At 30.7% G+C, this 20,232-nt stretch overlaps 1 protein-coding gene across 2 annotated transcripts in view; it reads right to left on the bottom strand.

Annotated features, from left to right (window-relative positions):
• The window catches only part of EYS (eyes shut homolog), a 1,666,475-nt gene that overhangs the window by 1,506,826 nt on the left and 139,417 nt on the right, over positions 1-20,232 (bottom strand). For both annotated transcript variants that reach the window (XM_067702876.1, XM_067702877.1), the window contains exons 7-8: positions 13,533-13,672; positions 5,968-6,131 (exon numbers count right to left, since the gene is read on the bottom strand). In XM_067702876.1, coding sequence (XP_067558977.1) covers positions 5,968-6,131; positions 13,533-13,672 — 304 coding nt within the window. The remainder of the gene's footprint in view (positions 1-5,967; positions 6,132-13,532; positions 13,673-20,232) is intronic.

Below are 20,232 nucleotides of genomic sequence, written 5' to 3'. Positions count from 1 at the left end.
AAACATTTTTATTATTTGACATATGAAAAAAGCATGAAAAGTCATAGAGCCTGAAGCTATAATATAGTCAAACTTTGACTGTATATGCTTAACACCATATTGGTTTGCTCCCAAAAGAGAAAGAAAAAAAAGAATTGTGTATACATTAGCTAAGTTTCAACCCACACTATAGTTGAAACTTAATTATACAAAAATGCTTCCTTTAATTAAGTTTATTATAATTAATTTTGGCATGCATATGGACAGTATAATAATATCTATTTTGGAATTGCTTAAATGAATTAAGTAATGACCTCTATATCATTTTACTATAAAGCTTAAGGAAACAAGGTGATATTTTCCAGTGGACAATAAAGAGTAAAAAATATATCAGTGCATGTAAATGAAATAGTCAAAAGGATCCAGCCACTAGAGAAAACGTGGTTTACTGCAGCGGTCCCCGACCTTTTTGGCACCAGGAACCAGTTTCGTGGAAGACAGTTTTTCCACGGACAGGGAGGTGGTGGTGGGGATGCTTCAGGCGGTAATGTGAGCAATGGTTCAGGCAGTAAAATGAGCAATGGGGAGCGATGGGGAGTGGCAGATGAAGCTCTGCCCACTCTCCTGCCACTCACCTCCTGCTGTGCAGTTAAGTTCCTGCCAGGAAACCCCTGGTTTAGTGCTACCATTTAGTGCTACCAAGACTAATAAAAACCAAAAATACGTGCATACATACATACACACAAACAATAAGCCACTTTTATATATAGACCAGTTTATTTTTCTTTTTCCAAAAGTAAAATGTAACACAAAAAACTTTTGCCTGGGAGGCAGCAAAGTTTGCATGTTAAACCAAAAATTAAAAATAAACAGAGAACAAGAAATTCATATCTTAATAAAAAGATACTGATATCACGGTAGAAATTACAATAGTCTTAGAAATTAATAATCATAAGACTTCTTGGTTCAGAAATAATTTTTTAAACCACAAGTAAAATGTATTTCTCTGGCAAATTCACATAAACATATATTTATACAAGCCTCCTTACTCTACAGACATAGGTCTTGAAGCTATATCTGCTTCTATCATGGACTTTTAGATTTTACACTTTGAAATAGGACTCTTGCTTATGACTGAAAAATAGTGTTTTTGGTTATACTTAGCATTACATGGACAATGTGAAACTCCTAAAATAGACTGTAGAGAAACAGGTTTAATTTAAGTTTCCAGAAAGAAAGCCATAAAATTCAGTGCTATAAAACAAACTACTTGTGTCTTTAGAAAGTGAAACTAATAGTTATTTTAGTAGTTTAAAAAGATATTTGCTTTCTAAATGAAATGGAATGACCATGAGATGTGTTCTGAGGAGAATATTAATTTACCTATGGATGGTGCATTATTTGATCTCATTTCCACAACATTTTGCACAATGTTTTCTAATTAGGGAGTGCTCAATAAATGTTTGATGAGTGTATGAATGAATTGATTTCATTTTATTATATGTCTGGTAGTAAGTAGGGATTGGTGACTTGTGCGTAAGCTTGAAGCTTCATACATGCGTTGGAGCCATGAACACTTCAGAGTCTTTCCTGGTTTTCTGAAATTATGATCCCATACTTAGCAAAAACTATCTGGAAGTCCTGAGGGACAAAACTTTAGTGGGATTTTTTTTTTTTGTCCCCATTAAGTTTTTCCAAATTCCCAGAAAGTATTTTTGAATATTTTAGGGCAAAAATGTGGTCAGGCTCAAACCTGTGTTAAATATTTCATTTATATTATACACTTTAAGTTGTACTATTATGAAGTATATATCAGTAGAAAAATATTTTTGCATGAATGATCAACCACTTGTTAACATTATTGTTGTTATTTTGTTGTTTTGCTAGTGTCATTCGTTTGAAAGAAATCCTTAATTTCTATTACAGTACTATAATTGTTTGGCTTTATAAGTTGTACCTTGTGAGTTTAGTTTTAGTTATTTTATTTTTAAAATTTTTTATTGGCATATAGTTGATTTATAATGTTGTGTTAGTTTCAGGTGTACAGCAAAGTGAGTCAGTTGTACATATACATATATCCACTCCTTTTTTTTTTTTTAGATTATTTTCCCATATAGGCCATTGCAGAGTATTGAGTAAGTTCTCTGTGCAATACAGCAGGTTTTATTAGTTATCTATTTATATATAATAGTGTGTGTATGTCAATCCCAACCTCCCAATTTACCCCTTCCCTACCATCCCCTCATAACCATGTTTGTTTTCTACATCCGTGACTCTACTTCTGTTTTGTAAATAAGTTCATTTGTACCCTTTTTTTAGATTCCACATATAAGTGATAGCATATGATATTTGTCTTTCTGTGTCTGATTTACTTCACTCAGTATGACAATCTCTAAGTCCATCCACGTTGCTGCAAATGACATTATTTTGTTCTTTTTAATGGCTGAGTAATATTTCACTGTATATATGTTCCACATCTTCTTTATCCATTCCTCTTTTAATGGACATTTAGGTTGCTTTCATGTCCTGGTTATTGTAAATAGTGCTGAAATGAACACTGGGGTGCATGTATCTTTTTGAATTATGTTTTTTTCTAGATATATGCCTAGGAGTAAGAGTGCTGGGTAATATGGTAGTTTTATTTTTGTTTTTTAAGGAACTTCCATACTGTTCTCCATAGTGACTGTACCAATTTACATTCCCACCAACAGTGTAGGAGGGTTTCCTTTCCTCCACACCCTCTCCAGCATTTATTGTTTGCAGATTTTTTGATGATAGCCATTCTGATCAGTGTGAGGTGATACTTCATTGTATCAATAGTGTAATTTTAAAAGTTCTCCATTTCAAAATCATGGAGATATTTTTCTACATTTCTTTCAGTTACATCATATTTTTGTTTTTCCTTTTAACTTTAGGTCTCTGAACACATTCAGAATCTGATCCCAAATAAAGTATAAGGTTGCAATTCAGTTTTATCTATGATCTAATAGTAAGCCATTTCCCCATTACCCTCTACTAAAGAACGCTGTGTATTCTCATTAAATTATGGTAAATTTCTGTTACCATAAACAGAGCGAAACACAGAAAAAATGCATTTATATTACAGAATAAAGGATATTTTTTATAAAAAAAAGATCCTGAAAAATAATTGTTTTTTAAAACAAATATTTATTGATCTGTACTTGTGTCATTTGTGACTGACTTCTTTACCACAGCATGTTTTCAAGGTTCGTTCACGTTGTGGCATGTATTAGGAATTCATTACTTTTTATTGCTTGGTAATATTCCATTTCATGAATGTAATGCATTTTATTTTCCATTTATCATCACTTGATAAACATTTGGGCTGTATCAAATTTTTGACTATTATGAATAAAACTTTACAAACTTTAATGTAGAAGTTTTTGTATAGAAACATATTTTCATTTTTTTGAGTATCTACTAGTAATTCCTGGGTTTTATGGAAATCTATAACTCCCCTTTTCAAAGTACCTGCATGCACCATTTTATATACCAACAGCAGCATACGAGGGTTCCAATTTCTCCAAATCCTCACCAACACCAGTATTTTCTATTAATCTTTCTTTTTGATCATGTTATTGATAATAGAGGGTATAAAGTATTATCTGGTTTTTAATTTTCATTTCCATTATTTTGTCATTAAATAAGTTAGTTGTGTTTTGTCTCTCTCTTTTTTAATTTCTTATTAGTTTGAAGGAAGAAGTTCCATTGTATCTTCATTTTTCTTTTTATCATGAAGGGGTGTTGGATTCTGTCAAATGCCTTTTTCCTCTGCATCTATTGAAATTATCATATGTCTTCTTTTTCACCTTTATTAAATTGACATGACATATTACATTAATTGATTTTAGAAAGTTAAATCAACTTTGCACTTCTGTGATGAATCCCACGTGGTCATGGGGTATAATCTTTGTTATATGTTACTGGATCTGCTGCATACAATTGTGTTGAGGGTTTTTGTGTTCAGATTAATTAGACATACTGGTCTGTAGTTTTACTTTCTTGTGATGTCTTTGATTTTGTTATCAATGTAACACTGGCCTCATAGAATGAGTTGAGAAATGTTCCCTCGTTTATTTTTAGAACAGTTAATAATTTCTATTATATCTGCTTTACATGTTTCAAGTATTCCCCAGTGAAGCTATTTAGTCCTGGATATTTTTTAGTGTGAATCTTTTGTTTGTTCATTGAATTCATAATTCAAACTTTTCACTTAAAAAAAATCTATTTAGATTTTCTGTTTCTTCTGGAGTGAGTTTCAATAGTTTTTGTTTTTCTAGGAATGTCTCCATTTCTTCATAGTTACCTAGATTTTTGGATATACAACTGTTCATTATGTTTCCTTATAATCCTTTTCCTTTCTGTAATTTCAGAAATAATACTCTCTTTATCATTCCTAATTTTAGTAATTTGATTATTCTCTCTGTCTTAGTATAGATAAGGATTATTCATTTTGTTAATCATTTCAATGGATAGACGTTGGTTTTGTTGATAGTCTCTCTTCTTTATCTATACTCTATTTAATTCATTTCACTCTACAGTTTATGATTTCCTTCCTTTCTACATTTTCCATCATGTTAAATTAGAAGTTTAGGATATTGATTGAGATTGTCCTTGATTTTTACAGCTATAATTTATATTCTAAGCACTGCATCACCTACATCACATGGGTTTTGACATGTTGTGTCTTCATTTTAATTAATCTCAATTGATTTTCTTCTATTTTGATTTATTTTTGATTAACTGACTTATATGAATTGTGTTAATGATCACATTTTTGTGAATTTATCAAATTGTTTTTGATTTCTAATCTCATTTCAGGGTGGTCAGAAAACATACTTATTAAAAATTTCACTATTTTAAAATATATTGCAGCTTGTATTAGTAAATAATCTATCTTGGAAAATGTTCCATGTGCATTTGAGCATAATGTTATTCTGCTGTTGTTGACTGGAGTGTTTATCTACTCATTCTACTTGATTTATAATGTCATTCCAATGTTCTGTAGACTTGACGTTCTCCTGCCAAGTGTTGTGTCCACCACTGAAAGTGCAGAAATGGAGTCTTCAGCTATTCTTGTTGAATTGGCTATTTCTCCCTTCAATTCAGTCAGTTTTTATTTCATGCATTTTGGGTCTCTGTTGTTAGGTGCATATGTTTATAATTGCTACATATTCTGATGGATTGACTCTTTTATCATTATAAAATGTTCCTTTTCTCTAATGAACATCTTTCGAGTCTATTGTTTTGATATTAATATAGAAATTCCAACTTTCTATGGTTGTTGTTTGAACAATATATCTTTTCTCAACATTTTACTTTCAATCTGTTTGTATATTTAAATGTAGAGTATGTCTCCTATAGACAGTATACACTTGTATATATCTAGAAATTATCTTGTCTGAAAAATCTCTCCTTTTCATTGGATTTTTAATCCACTTGATTGTAATGTTATTATTGATATAGTTGGAATTATGTCTGCCATTTCCTTTTTTGTTTTGCAGACATTTTATGCCTTTTTTAAACCTCTATTCTTCTGATACCACTTCCTTCTGTATTAAGAAAATATTTTTGAGGGAAAAATTTTAATACCTGTAATGCTATTTTACTGTACTGCTTTAGTTATTTTCTTAATAGTTGCTCTGCAGATTACCATATACATCTTAACATATCAGAACCTGTCACAGATTTAATTTCCCTCAGATACAAACTTAATTTTAATGTGATAAAATTATTTCCATATAAGCCTATTCTTTATCACCCTCATTTTTGTTCTATTGTTATTTATAATATATAATACACATTGCATAACATATAATAACTACATATGTTTGATGCATGAATACAATTTTAAACAAAAATAAATACTATTAAATATTATTAAATATTTCAATCATGGCTTATCAGTATAATTAAAATATTTTGATAAGTAGGTGATATTCTTTGTTGAAATGATGAATAAAATACCTGGATATATTAATTTCCTCTTCATAAATAGCTTGTTGACACCTACTTCCTTCATAGTCAGTTGTGTTTTCCAGACACATTTTGCAAAACCATGTGGAAGTACATAGGCACCAATATCCCTTATCATCTTCTTTAATCAACGAACTACATCCATTTGCACATGTCTATAAAAAATAAGAAATAAGAATTTTGTAATTGTCCATTATATACTAAAATATTACAATTATTTCTGTTTGAATTTCTTATTTTCCCTATGTATTAAATTCATGTGTTCTTTTAGCAAGGATAAAATATATTCACTTTTAATTTATATTAAAATTGTTCTCAACAGTCAAATTCATTTCATTCTCAAATTATAACAGTAATACATAAATTGTAAAAAGTTACATAGATCAATATCCACTATAAAGTTGTAGAAATTTTTTAAGCTTTTATTTATTCAAAATTTTATAGACATTGCTAAACTGTTAACTGTTATGGTAGAAATAGCATTATATTGAGAACCATATCCATGGAAAACCTGTTTCCTTTATCACTAAATAGCTTTTTCTCCTTGAGTGAGGTATTTGGATCTGCCTTTGAACTGACTGTAACATTTTATTGCATCCCTTATGAAAAATTAATTAAGTAAAATTTTAACACTTTATTTTATATTTGCGTGGAAGTCATAATTATACCTAGTCTTAAAAAAATTACCACTTTAACTATTTTTAGAGATCTTACACAGATATGCCCTATAGATTTACTTGAAAGAATTAGGCAAACTTTGTCACCAGAGAAGTGCACATCTTATGGAATGCTTAAACTCAAGCATATCCTTTCCTAGGTCTCAGAAGAGAGTTCAAAACACAGTAGAACTTTGATAACTTTAAAAAAAAATTTCCTCTGAATATTTCCATGTTTTCTTTATGTTTTTTTTTAAGTCCATTAAGTTATTTCTTATCAGTAGCAATACAATTAGGAATTTGGTTTTGCAGTGTGATCCTTTAATGACAAATTAATTATTTATAAAGTTCTAGTCTCTGTTGGGTAAGCATTAGATGAGAATCTGTTTTCCATTTTTTTATTCGGAGCTGAAGTCAATTAAGAATTCTAACTCCACTAGGAAGGAGAACAGGTCTTTGACATGGACAGATGAGGTGTTTTTCAAAAGCTATTTACACTTAATCAATGACTAAAGTATTATAATTGAATTTACATGTTTTCTCTATGTGTTTGTACTTCAGAAAATCCTTATCCCTTACTGAGTGCCTAATCATTCCTACATACAGAGTATATTTGCTGTAAAGTTTCTTAAATTAAAGGAAAATTGTTATAATTGGTTTACAAAGTTAAATAAGCTCTTACATATAAAACACCAGATATTAGCATTTAATGACACTATTTTATTATCTCTCTCTCCATATATATGTGTACATTATATATATGTATATATGTAATATATGTTTATATACATCTGTACATACATATATATTCATATTATTAATTTTATTTTCTGAAATTTGTGATTGTATTGCATTTTATCCTCAATTACTTTAATGTATATTCTTATAAAAACAAGGATTATACTTTTTCATTACTTCAGTAGTATTATCAAAGTTAAGAAATTAACTTTGATTTTAATACTATATTTTGTAACCTGTAAACTTTATTCAAATTTTGCCAATTCTTCTAATACACTATATAAAAATACAATATGTAAATTCTTCACTTTCAACACAACTAGCAAATACAAAGCACTAAAACTTCAATTACTCATAAGTAACATATACATAAACACCAGTAATTAATGGTTGTGTTTTTTCTCCCTGTTTGTCTGTACTGTCTTGTAGAGATTGTATTGGAAATTTTGGATTTATATTTAAATTTTCCATTATCTTCTTCCATTATCCCATTTACCTTGGAAGTCCTCTTAGTTGATTTGCTTTAATTCTAAAAGGAATATAATTTAATTAGTCTTATTCTAAAATCTAATTTGGCTTATGTTCTGTACACATACACACAATATGTTTTCTTGATTTCTTGGTATAAGTTTTTTTTATTTTGTGAGGTATTAGTATTATTGTACTGTAGCATGCACAGTCCTGTTAAACTGTATGTACAGTCTGCTTGTAACGAGGAAATTATATGGGTTTTCAAATAAGTAGACGAGACCCAGGCTGCACTGTCCACTGTGACCCCTCAGGAGAGAGCCACTTTGGGTGGTTATTTGCTTCCTGTGACTCAGACTCTAACCCTCTGTCTGTTACCGCAGCTCTGACACTCACTGCCCCACCTGTAACAGCTGCCCCATCTTTCCTGTTTGATTGTTTTTCTTGTTTCCTGGTCTGGTCAAGAGTATACAGATACATCCAGTTAGTCCATGAAAACTTGGAAAAGAGCAATGCTTCCCAGGTACTGGGTAAATACAGAGATTTTGTTTGTTTGCATGTTTTCAATATAGTTTGGGATGATTCAATAAACACAAGAAAAAAAAGTAGATATTACCAGCTAATCACGCTCAAAGCTTAGAATCTGTGAGGCTTCATGTAAGCTTAATTTTTGATTTATACTGAAAAACACAAAAAACTTCATAATTTGCTATTTTATGCTGGAGAGAAAAATGTCATACACTAAAGAATCATTGTATATTTAGTTATTAGAAATCTAGGCCACTAATACACAAAAAAATCATGACAAAACAATGTTTTAACAACAAAAAATAATAGTGCAGAATTCAGACTATAGCAAACTAGTATTTCCTATAATTATATGCCTTCCTTTTTGGTTTATTTTCAAAATAATTTATTACTAGGATTTAAGAAAAACTGAAAGAACCAAATGAAAACGTGTCTAATTTCCTCAACTATGTACCAAAAACCACACTATCCTTTGTCTAAAAATTGTGATATGAACACCTAAATTGCATTTAAAGCTTTGTTAAATGCTTTCATCATATGCTGATGGTAGTGAATTCTTTACTGCAATTCTTTACTGTATCTAAAAACCATTAAGTAGTTGCTGGCACTAAGAAATATTTAACTTGGTATTTCAATGGGGTTTCTTATCTATTCATAGCCTAGTCTTCTACCAGAGTTTTAGCTTTCTATAATTAAACTTAGAGATGAGAAGAGATCTCTCAGAAAAACTTATAAGACAGTAAACTCTATCAGTGGATACTTACTGGGTTGAATCAATCTTTCACATGTAGGGGAAAGATTTTTCGGTTTTTCAATATAAAAAATCAAGGAATCTACTTAAAAGGAGTCCATTAACCCTCTGAAATTTTATGAAAAACAGTGTGCTTGTGTGTACATAAGCTATCGTGAGGGAACTGTTTCCAACTTTCATCAGATTTTCAATGAGCATTTTGAGCAAAAAAAGGTTGAGATCTACTCATGTATGCCTATGATTAGAGTAAAACCTATAACTACAAATATAAATTACCCTGGAAAACTCAGTGGTTATACATAATACTACATATAATAAAAGTTACATTAGCAATTATAATTGTATTATGATATTTGTAATTAATAATTATATTATCAATTATTAACTTGTGTCATTGTACAAAATGCCATCATTAAAAAATACACAAAAATGGAATGATATTTTATTTTATTCTTAATATTAAAACTTTTTATTTGAGGCAGAAATGTAATAAAATTTTAAATCTAGCCTGTGGATGATCTTTCCTTTACAAGGAGAATAGAGGGAAAACAAAACTTCCAGAATTCCTTTTTCTGGAAATTCATTACTCCTGATGCATATATATTACAGAATATTACTACAAAAAATTAACTTCTGCTGGATAGAAGCTACATGTATAATATTTACAACATACTTTTGAAAAATGTTTTTCATATGCAAGTAAACAACTTTATTTAAATTTGCTGTCATTTCATGGAATATCTTGTATGTTTCTATAAATTATTTTGTCATTTACACATTATATTAGTAAAGTCACTCAGCAAAGGGATCTAATGGGGAGAAACTCTAAGGCCTAATATATGACACATATTTTACCATTTTTTTGCCCTTGTTAACTAAATAGATATGCAAAGAGAGTTCAGGGATAGGACTGAGCGACTTTTCTTTATCATAATATGCAGAAACTTGGATTCTTAGAAGAGTATTAATCAAGTAAAAATTGCACTGGACAAAGTTAAACAGGCAAGAAAGACTCTATTCATGACCATTGCAATAGAAGAGAGATGGAACTCAACTCTGCTGAGACAATACACATGTATGTTTTTAAGTACTGGCATGAGCTAGTGGAACAGTACTGGAGAAAATTAAGTAAGAGACTGACCAATGAGATGTGTGGTGTACACTGAGTTATTCCTGAGTTTGCAAGTGTTTTCCTCTGTGAGTAGGCTAGACCTTCTGTGTTTGCTAATTATGCCCTTAACAGAATTGTTTGGTGGTCTTTTGGAGGGTCAACAGTGAACAAACACAACATTCTGCAAGGATCCAATTAAAATAGCCTCATTATCAAAGCTCAGTACTCTAGACTGCAAACAGTACCCTGATCTGAGAACACTGGATTTTCTTCTCTCCTACTATGACAGTAACATAGGTACATACAGGTACATTTTAGGAATTTTTTGATTATGTATTCCAATTGGATCTAAAGAGATGAAATCTCTCTCTGTCAACATCACTTCCTCTGGGGAATCTGTGAGAGTATGGTTAGGTCCTGTAACATCATCATCTACATGACGTAAATGAGTGATGATTTCAGATGGTCACATCAGTCTACATTCCGTGAACAGAATATTCCTTGAGTCACCTTTTCAAAGTCTTCAAAGTTTTTTTGGCACTGAGCTGGGACCAGCTTCTCTGGCAGGTTCTGGAGATGTAACACTGCACAGATGCCTGATATGTTTTCTGGGGTCCATCTGGTGTCTCTGGCCTTAACACAAACAATCCCCCCTTCCTGTTGTAAGTCATGGGCATCTCTCATTGTTATAATTTCTCAAGGACAACCTGCAATTGCAGTGGTCACTCTGGGGGAATTCTGACATGAACAAGATTGTCCACTTGACAGATGCATTAGAACAAAAAGGGAAAATGTCTTGGGATCTGTGTCTCCCATGTCTAACAGAGAGATTAGTGTTTAATGCAAAGGAATGTGTCAGGTCTTAGTTGCAGCATGCAGGATCTTCACTGAGTCATGCAGGATCTTTATTTGTGGTGTGGGCTCTTCATTGTGGCATGTGGACTTCTCTCTAGTTGTGGCATGTGGGTTCCAGGGTGCATGGGCTCTGTAGTTTGCGGCACATGGGTTCTCTTGTTGAGGTGCACGAGCTCAGTAGTTGTGGTGTGTGGAATTATTTGCCCCATGGAATGTGGGATTTTAGTTCCCTGACCAGGGATTGAACCCAGGCCCCCTGCATTGGAAAGTAGATTCGTTATCACTGGACCACCAGGGAAGTCCTGAAGATAGTTCAATCATGACTGTATATCTGTCTGAAGCTAGCTTTCCTTCACTTCTTCTTTTTTGTTGTTTCTTCCTTGTTTTTCTTAGGAAAATTTTAAATTAATTGATCATAAATAATTTTCTATAATTATATGTACATTCTAGGACTATTGTTCACACAGTCAAAAATATAAGGAGAAGAAAATGTTTAACTGTGTTATATTTGTGTTTTCCTTTTGTCAAAAATTTAACAAAGCAGAAAAAGTGTACCTGTGTGTGCAGGTAATTTAATTAGTCTTTTAGATGAATAGAGCACTAGGAGCTTAGAGTTCCGGCATGAACTCAGAAGTCTTGATTTTTTTAAATATGTGAGCACAGAGGTTTATTTATATTAAAAATAAATCTTATGTAATTTACCAATAACTAAAAGACTCCTTAGGCAAATTAGAACAATTTAACTTTTAAAAAAGTGTTCTATTATTGTTTCCCCAGATTGTTTATAATTATAAAAATATGAATTTGATGTAATTGAAATTGTATTTATTCTTTGAAATTTTAATAATGAATATAATTTAAACTGTTAAATCTAATTCATTTTCACTGACTCTACTACACTGATGTACTGGAGTGTTTTATTGATGATACTGAAAATTATAAGAACTTAACATGATATTGTAAATTACAATTTCCAAATCTTTGGAAGACCTTACACTGATACTAAATTGAATTAATAAATTATCTTTGGATACCTTAATAATTTTTAAGTAAGAAAAATAAACAAATATTGATCTCTAAATATAGTTTTAAATTACCGTTTTTCTTATAGAATGGAAATTAAAATGTGCACATGTCATTAACTGATGTATATTTATGTTTATATAGGTATATTTATGTTTATTTTGACTAACAAAAAAGTTGATAAAGTGTTATAAAATGTGTGCTCATGAAAAAATAAAATAGCTAAAAATTATTGGATTGCTCTCTCTGTGTTTTCTATTAAGTCTAAAACAGCAAATGTTCATTACTTTATTTAAAGTTGGTAATTATTTTTTAAAAATACAGAGAAATAGAAATATGTATATAAGATAATATGTGATTTGCTTGTTTCCTAAAACAGTTACTTATTTAAATTAATATAATATATATTGTTTTTTAATATGCTGATAAGTCAAATGTTTCTTAAAGATAAAAACGTAATCATCTATGTGCATAGTTGTGTATCTGTACTTAGCTAAATACACATGTGAAAAAGTATATTAAGCTTAATACATATGTTCATGAATTTTAAAAACATAATGAAAAATATACTTGAGGGCATACGTGAAATTAAAAGTTCTGAAGAGTTTGAAGTCTGTTTGCCTGTATTTGCAATGCCTCTCTAGATGGTTGTATTTTATGTACAAAAAAACTTGCATTATTTTTTATAAAGTTGCTCAATATTAATGGATTTATTTATAATGAAAAGAGCTTAAAAATCTTTACTGAAAATTTTGTATGAATGATACACCAAACAGAAAATTACAATTTGGTTTTTATTTATATAAAATGACCAAATTAGGTTGTGTCCAGACAAGAGAGGTTACAAATATTAGGATAACTCTCTAAACTTTTTGGAAAACTCCTTAATCATTTTGACAAGAAGTTCCTTATCTACTTAAAATTAAAATTCTATTTTTTTTCCTGTTGTGTTGTTTAGAAATATCTATTTTGTACATGGTAGAGGTAAGATTGGGAAAAAGAGGGCCATTCTTTGTATCTTTGCCTTAAGTCCCACAGTTGTTAGTGGTAAGACTGACCAGAGACTAGAAATCTTCCAGAGATTTAACTACATTCCAAAGACAAGGGTAGTTATTTACAATCTTTAAACAAAAAAGTGGCATTATCACATCTGTGTTTGACTGTCTTTAAATCAGTCTGTAAGTTATAACATAAATAGGAGACAGAAGACTAGGAATAAAGTGATTCTTAAAACTCTTTACTACCTCTCTATATTATAAATATAAGACGTAAAAAGATTTCCAAGTACATTGTTGAGAATTTATGAAGTTATATTTAAGCTATGCACATCTCGAACATTGAATTTGCAAGCTTCACATTTTTAGCATTTTTCAGACAATTATGAGTTAAAGAGGCAATAAGAAGCTACTACAGAAATGTACCTCACCTTCCTTGTTCCTTCACGTAGGAACCAACACACATGACCAAGGGTTTTGGATTGGTTCAGACTGACAGCACCTTCCATGCAGCTGCAAGCGAGAAAGAAGTAGCTGCCAGTAACCACTTCATGATTTTCACCTTCTGATCCTTACAAACAAAGAGATGAAACATTAAATAACCTTTCACACACTTGAATTCACATTGAATTATTAAAGGCAGTTGTCACATTACTTGATAAATGCAATTTGGCAACACTTACACAAAATAAGCTTCTACGTTTGTAGAATATTAGATTTAAAAGAGACCTAAAACAGAATAAGGCCCAACCCTCTCATTTAAAAAATGGACTAAGAAATACAGCAAGAGAATAAGACACAGTTTCCAGGCCATGCTATTTAAAAAACAATCAAATGCCAAATAAACTTCCAATTAATATTTATAAAAATAATGTAATAATGATAAACAATACATTTTACACAAAAAATGTTTGCTCTTTATCTATTGTAGTCTTACAGGGAACAATTTCAAAAGAAATTTGGAAAAATTCCTTAAAATATTTATAATAGAAAAATGGCCAGTACCTTATCCTAGGTTCCTGACAAGAAGGAAGAAAGTCAGGGAATATAAGTGTGTGTGTGTGTGTGTGTGTGTGTGTGTGTGTGTGTGTGTGTATACGTAGGTATAGACATACATAAACACATTTATACATATACATATATAATGCAGCTACTTCATGCTCTGATGTTAAAGATAATATCTGTGACACAATAAAGAATGAAATTGTTAAAAAGCAAAGTAATGTGACATATAGAAGCAGACACACAGATAACCCAGACTTAGAATTATACTAAGACTGTACAATATCTGTGGTAAATGTGTTGAAGTATCTATAGGAAAAGATGAATATAACTGGTAAACAGATTTGGAATTATGGAATGAGAGATTTAGAAACTGTGAAAAAAAGCAAAAACCCAAATGGAAATCCTAGAATTGTGGGGAGAAAGGAGTTAATTTAGTCGAGCTGAGCACTTCTTATCTTTCATTAGTGGATGTAACATTTCCAGGTAATGAAAGAACATGGGGAACCTGATACAATCTCCTTGTGAATATAACTAAACCTCCTATAAAGGAGACTAAAATATTTCTTAGGGAGATAGTATTTATCTACAAAATCCTCTAGCTGATAGCCCTATTTTAGAATTGTTTCTAATTTACAAACCTACAATTCGTGAGACATGACTTCTTGCAAAATATCATCTAAATTATGCAAAGTACAGATGAATTATAAATAGAGAGGGTTCACAAGCTGAAATCTCCCTGCTGTGTGCAGACCTCATTTAGAAATCTCACCTATCACTCTGGGAAAAAAAGGAAGAAACTAGGAAGCCATGCAGAATGTTTCAAACTATTTTCAGCCTTACCAGTGTAACTTGACTGCTTGTATTCTTAAGATTATAAAATATTATTACTATATTAGTAATAAAATAATCAATGGATAGGATTATCAGAAGATCAGGCACAAGAAAGAGAAGTAAATTAATGATGTCAAAAAAAATCATATCTTCAGCGTGCTGAGAGAAAATAACTATAATATGGTTATGTCAGCCTGGTACAATGAATTCCTTTATTTCCTGAAGAAAATAGTATTACATTTAACTGTTTATTCAGTATTTGGGAGAACTTGGATATGAGACCCTATTTTTTGTGTATTCTTCATTGTGAAAATATTTTTTTTTTAGTCTTTTTTTTTTTTTTTTTAGATGTTGGGGGTAGGAGTTTATTAATTTATTTTATTTATTTTTGCAGTGTTGGGTCTTCGTTTCTGTGCAAGGGCTTTCTCTAGTTGTGGCAAGTGGGGGCCACTCTTCATCGCAGTATGTGGGCCTCTCACTGTCGCGGCCTCTCTTGTTGCGGAGCACAGGCTCCAGACGCGCAGGCTTAGTAGTTGTGGCTCACGGGCCCAGTTGCTCCATGGCATGTGGGATCCTCCCAGACCAGGGCTCGAACCCGTGTCCCCTGCATTAGCAGGCAGATTCTCAACCACTGTGCCACCAGGGAAGCCCGTGAAAAGATTTTTTTTTAAAACTATTTTAGTCAATTACTTTAGAGCTTGTAGGATTATTCAGATTTTATACTTATTATTGAATCAGTTTACCAAACAAGTATTTTTTCTAGGAATGCATCTATTTTATGTAAATTATCCAATTTACAAAGCTTTCCATAATGATATATCTGATTAAACATTTGGATTTAACTGAGATATTTTTGCCTCCTCCTCCCCAGACTTCTAAAAGGAGGTAACAAAATAAATTAATTAATTAATAAAATAAAACAAAACTTTAATGCAGTGAGATAACTAGAGGGGAGAAAACAAATTTTGAGAAGCTGAAATGATGGTGGAGGCGTGGGGACTAAATTAGCAGAATGGGAACAGAAAAAACACAAAAGTCTAATTAGAAGGCATGTTTATGAAAAACAAAGTCATTTACCTAGACAATCTTGAGATGCTCAGAACTTAAAGATATCCAAGAATGTGGTACTGAGATGGGTTCTGGAAACAAGGAGATTAGTAACACAGCTTCTCTCCCAAATCACAAATTCGGATATTATACTGACTCTTCACTCGCCTCCCCCAGGCCCACAAATAAATAATTTTCAAGGTTTATTCTTTGGAGAAAGGGAATCTTTTTATGTCTTCACCTCTAAATAGAGTCACCTGAAGTTGGCAGAAAGACTCCAAGTGAGAAAGAACAAAACATCGTTCAACTTACAGAAAATTGAGATACTGAATGGAACAGAAGAAAATTAAAACAAATCAAAGCTATAATAGTCTTATAGACATAAGAAAAGTTATTTTACTTATATAAAACAACAGAATATCATGAAAATGTACAATTTAGACAACTGAAATTCTCTAGACAATTACAAATATAATAAAACAAAAATTCAACACTAGTTTTGAGATATTAAATGGGGAATACAGTAGAAAATAAAAAAATAAAATAATGGAAAATAAATAAGAGATTATGAGAAAATGAAAGAATCAATTTAGAAGATGCAATATCAAAATTTTGGACTTAGGGGTACAGAAAAATAAAACAGAAAAAAATTCTTAGTGACATAATACAGAGACTACCTAAAAATTGAAAGACATGCTTCCAAATAAAAGGGTTTATCAAGAGATATTGACAAGATATGAACAAGAATACAACCATGGGAATGTAAATTGGTGCAGCCACTATGAAAAACAGTATGGAGTTTCCTCAAAGAAAATCAAAAATAAAATTACCATATAATCTAGCAATTCTACTTCTGGGTTTTTATTCAAAAGAAACAAAAACACTAACTCAGAAAGATATCTGCACCCCATGTTCACTACAGCATTATTTACAACAGCCAAGACATGGAAGCTACCTAAGTGTCCATCAGTGGATGAATGGATAAAGAAGGTGTGGCATATATATATATATATATATATATATATATATATATATAAAATATATGTATATATGCATATATATAAATAAAATGGGATTATATATATATATAAATATATTGTTCAGCCATAAAAAAGTGGAATCTTGCCATTTGCAACAACATGAATGGACCTCAAGGCATTATGCTAAGTAAAATAAGTCAGACAGAGAAAGACAAATACAGTATAATCTTACTTATATGTGGAATCTAAAAGAAAAAAATCTAAAAAAAAAATAAAAATGAAACCAGATTTGTGATTACCAGAAATGGGGGGTGGGGGATAGGTGAAATGGGGCATAGTGGTCAGAAGGTACAAATTTCCAGCTGTAAAATAAGTAAGTCCTGGGGATGTAATGTACATGGTTACTATAATTTATGGTACTGTACTGTACATTTGAAAATTGTTAAGAGTAAATCTTAAAATATCTCATCACATGAAAAAAATGTAACTATGTGTCGTGATGAATGTTAACTAAACTTTCTGTGGTGATCATTTCACAATATATACAAATATAGAACCATTATGTTGTACACCTGAAACTAATATAATATTTCAATGATATTTCATTTTTTAAGAAGAATATAATCCTCAAAAGTTTCAATATAGTGAAATTTCAGTACACCGAGACAAAGAACATAAAAAAAAAAGACTTTAAGAGAGATGATCCCATGTAGAATATAAAGAATCAAAAGATAGCCTATTACATATACAATTCTACCTTATTGCATGCCTTCCTTTCTTTTCCCTTTATCATATATCTCATAGATTGTCAAATCAGTACTAGTATTACACAGCCATTTCTACATCTGTGTTTACTCTTTTGCTCAAAGAGCCAATGATGCCATGCATAATCTTGCACCTATATTACTCATCATGTGGATGAGGACATGTGGTGGGAAAGCTAGGTCAAGAATTATATACATTTATAGTATTGATAAATATCGCAAAATTGCTCTGCTCAGATATTATAGTGATTTTCCATTTCAACATCAATAGATAAAATCAGCAAGTTGTCAAACTCTCAGTTTTGCCAGTCTTATAGGAGAAAAATTATATATTTATGGTGCTTTTAAAAATGTGATTTGCTCTCATTATAAGTAAAGCTAAGCATTTTCTCAAATATTTAGTAATACTTTCTATGCCTCATGTACAATTTTCTTTTGTTGTTTGCTTCTACGAAGTCTTCACAGGTAGACATTTTTGCTTTTCATGCAGTTAAATTACCAGTCTTTTCTTTGTGGCTTCTACCTTTTGTTGGTAACTATAAAGACCTCTCTCAGCCAGGTTCATAAAATAATACATCAACATTTTTGTGAGTTTTTTATCATCTCAATTTTTATATATAAAATCTTTATTGATATGAATTTAACCCAGAGTATTTACTAAGATACAAACCAGTCTTTTTTCCAGATGACGATTCTGTTGTTCAGCATCAAATATTGAATAGTCCCTATTTATACTAAAGATTGACATGGCAAATTCTATTATATGCTAAATTCTCTGCATATTTGGATTTATTTTTGGACTTTGCATTTTGCATATATTTTGACTATCAATGCAATAATACCATGCTTTTCATTATTGAAGCTCTATAATATGCTTTAATATCTGGCAGAGCTAAGTCTCTACCCCACCAACCTGCACCATGTGCTTTTTTTAGAGTACACCTGGCTTTGTCTATTTAGTTTTCTATGTGGAACTTAAAATGAATATAAAAACATTGTTCTTATTTCATTGAAATCTTAATAAATATATAAAATAATATGGTGATTTGAAATCTTTAATATGTTAGGTGTCCTCTCCATCAACATGGTATATTTTTAGAAATTTCTTTCCAGATATTGTGTTTGTAAATATACTGTAGCAATACTTAAAGTTTTCTCAACTTAGAACTTTAATGCTTTTGCTAATTTTAGTCCTAGGAATTTTAACTTCTGTTTACATAACATCTTTTTTTTTTCATTGTATCATTTAGTTAGCTCTTATCTGTATTTGAAAGTCATTTATTTCTTTTTAGCATATTAATCAATTAACACAATTCTGTTACTGAAAACTGTTTTGAAAACATTATTATATGTAATATAAGTAAAAATCATTAAACCACATTTGGTTTTTAAAACTCAGATTTGTTATTTAAATCTTGAAATAAGGTCCTAACATCCTCAATGGATATAGAAAAATTGTAGGTATTTAACAAAAGCAGACTTGAAAGTGGAGCAGTATGGTAAGAAAAATACTTTTGATAAAGATTTCCTTAGAGATACAGGATTTTCTATTCTCACATTAATCATTGTAAAATTACAACAATAACTAATAATGAATTGATTGTAATTAATATATTGAAACATCTTCTGTCAAAAATATAATCCACTACTTCTTGAAGGAAAAAAAAGAATTTAAAGTAAATATTGGTTTGCAATAACAGTTCACAAATACATAAATCACTATTCATTTACAAAAAAGTTCACTGGTACATATTAAATGTTTTAAATGTATATGTTTAATGTAGTTAACTAAACAGAAATGATCATAAGCTTTAAAAAAATAAAGACATTCAAAGCAAACATCTCCTTTTTTGCTGTGATTTCATCTTTTCTTAACCATGATTCATATTATCTTATTTCATTTCACAACTCATTATCCACTCTGTCAGTATGTCCTTTTCTCAAACCTAATAATACATATAATGAACATAGATGATGACATTGAAAAGAAACAGTGCATGTCAGCTCTTTCTCAAGTTGTGCACCATAGACCAATTGTCCTTGAAGGGGCTTCCTCTAATTAATTACCTTCCCTTCTTTGTAGAGCAATCATATTGGCAAGAATTGATTGGGCGTGTAAGACACTTCATTTAGTTGGTAGAAAAATCTCTTAATTAAAATAATTTTACTGCTGGTAAAATTAATGCACCCCATGAAAATTTACCAGCTTGATTGTAATGTTCCTCTTCAATTATATTTTATGAGAGAAAAAGAAAGATCTTAACAGCAACAAGAAAAAATAGGAATTACATAATATATGTAATTCTATTTACATACTTAAATCTATCCTATATTCTTTTTTTAAAAAAACTTTACTGAGAAAAGTTGCACTGCTGAATCCTGTACTGACATTAAAAAGAATTTAGGTGGCTCTGCTTAAATATTTTTTTGACTATTGAGCTTTATTGTACTGGCTTCTTTCACTTGGGACAGTCCAGGTCACTTAAATTCTCACATGTGGAGGT

The sequence above is a fragment of the Pseudorca crassidens genome, chromosome 13 (genome assembly GCF_039906515.1).
Source record: "Pseudorca crassidens isolate mPseCra1 chromosome 13, mPseCra1.hap1, whole genome shotgun sequence".
In the NCBI taxonomy this organism is placed as follows: Eukaryota; Metazoa; Chordata; class Mammalia; order Artiodactyla; family Delphinidae; genus Pseudorca; species Pseudorca crassidens.
The sequence above is the reverse complement of the archived record's forward strand: the minus strand, read 5'-3'. Positions and strand labels throughout refer to the sequence as shown.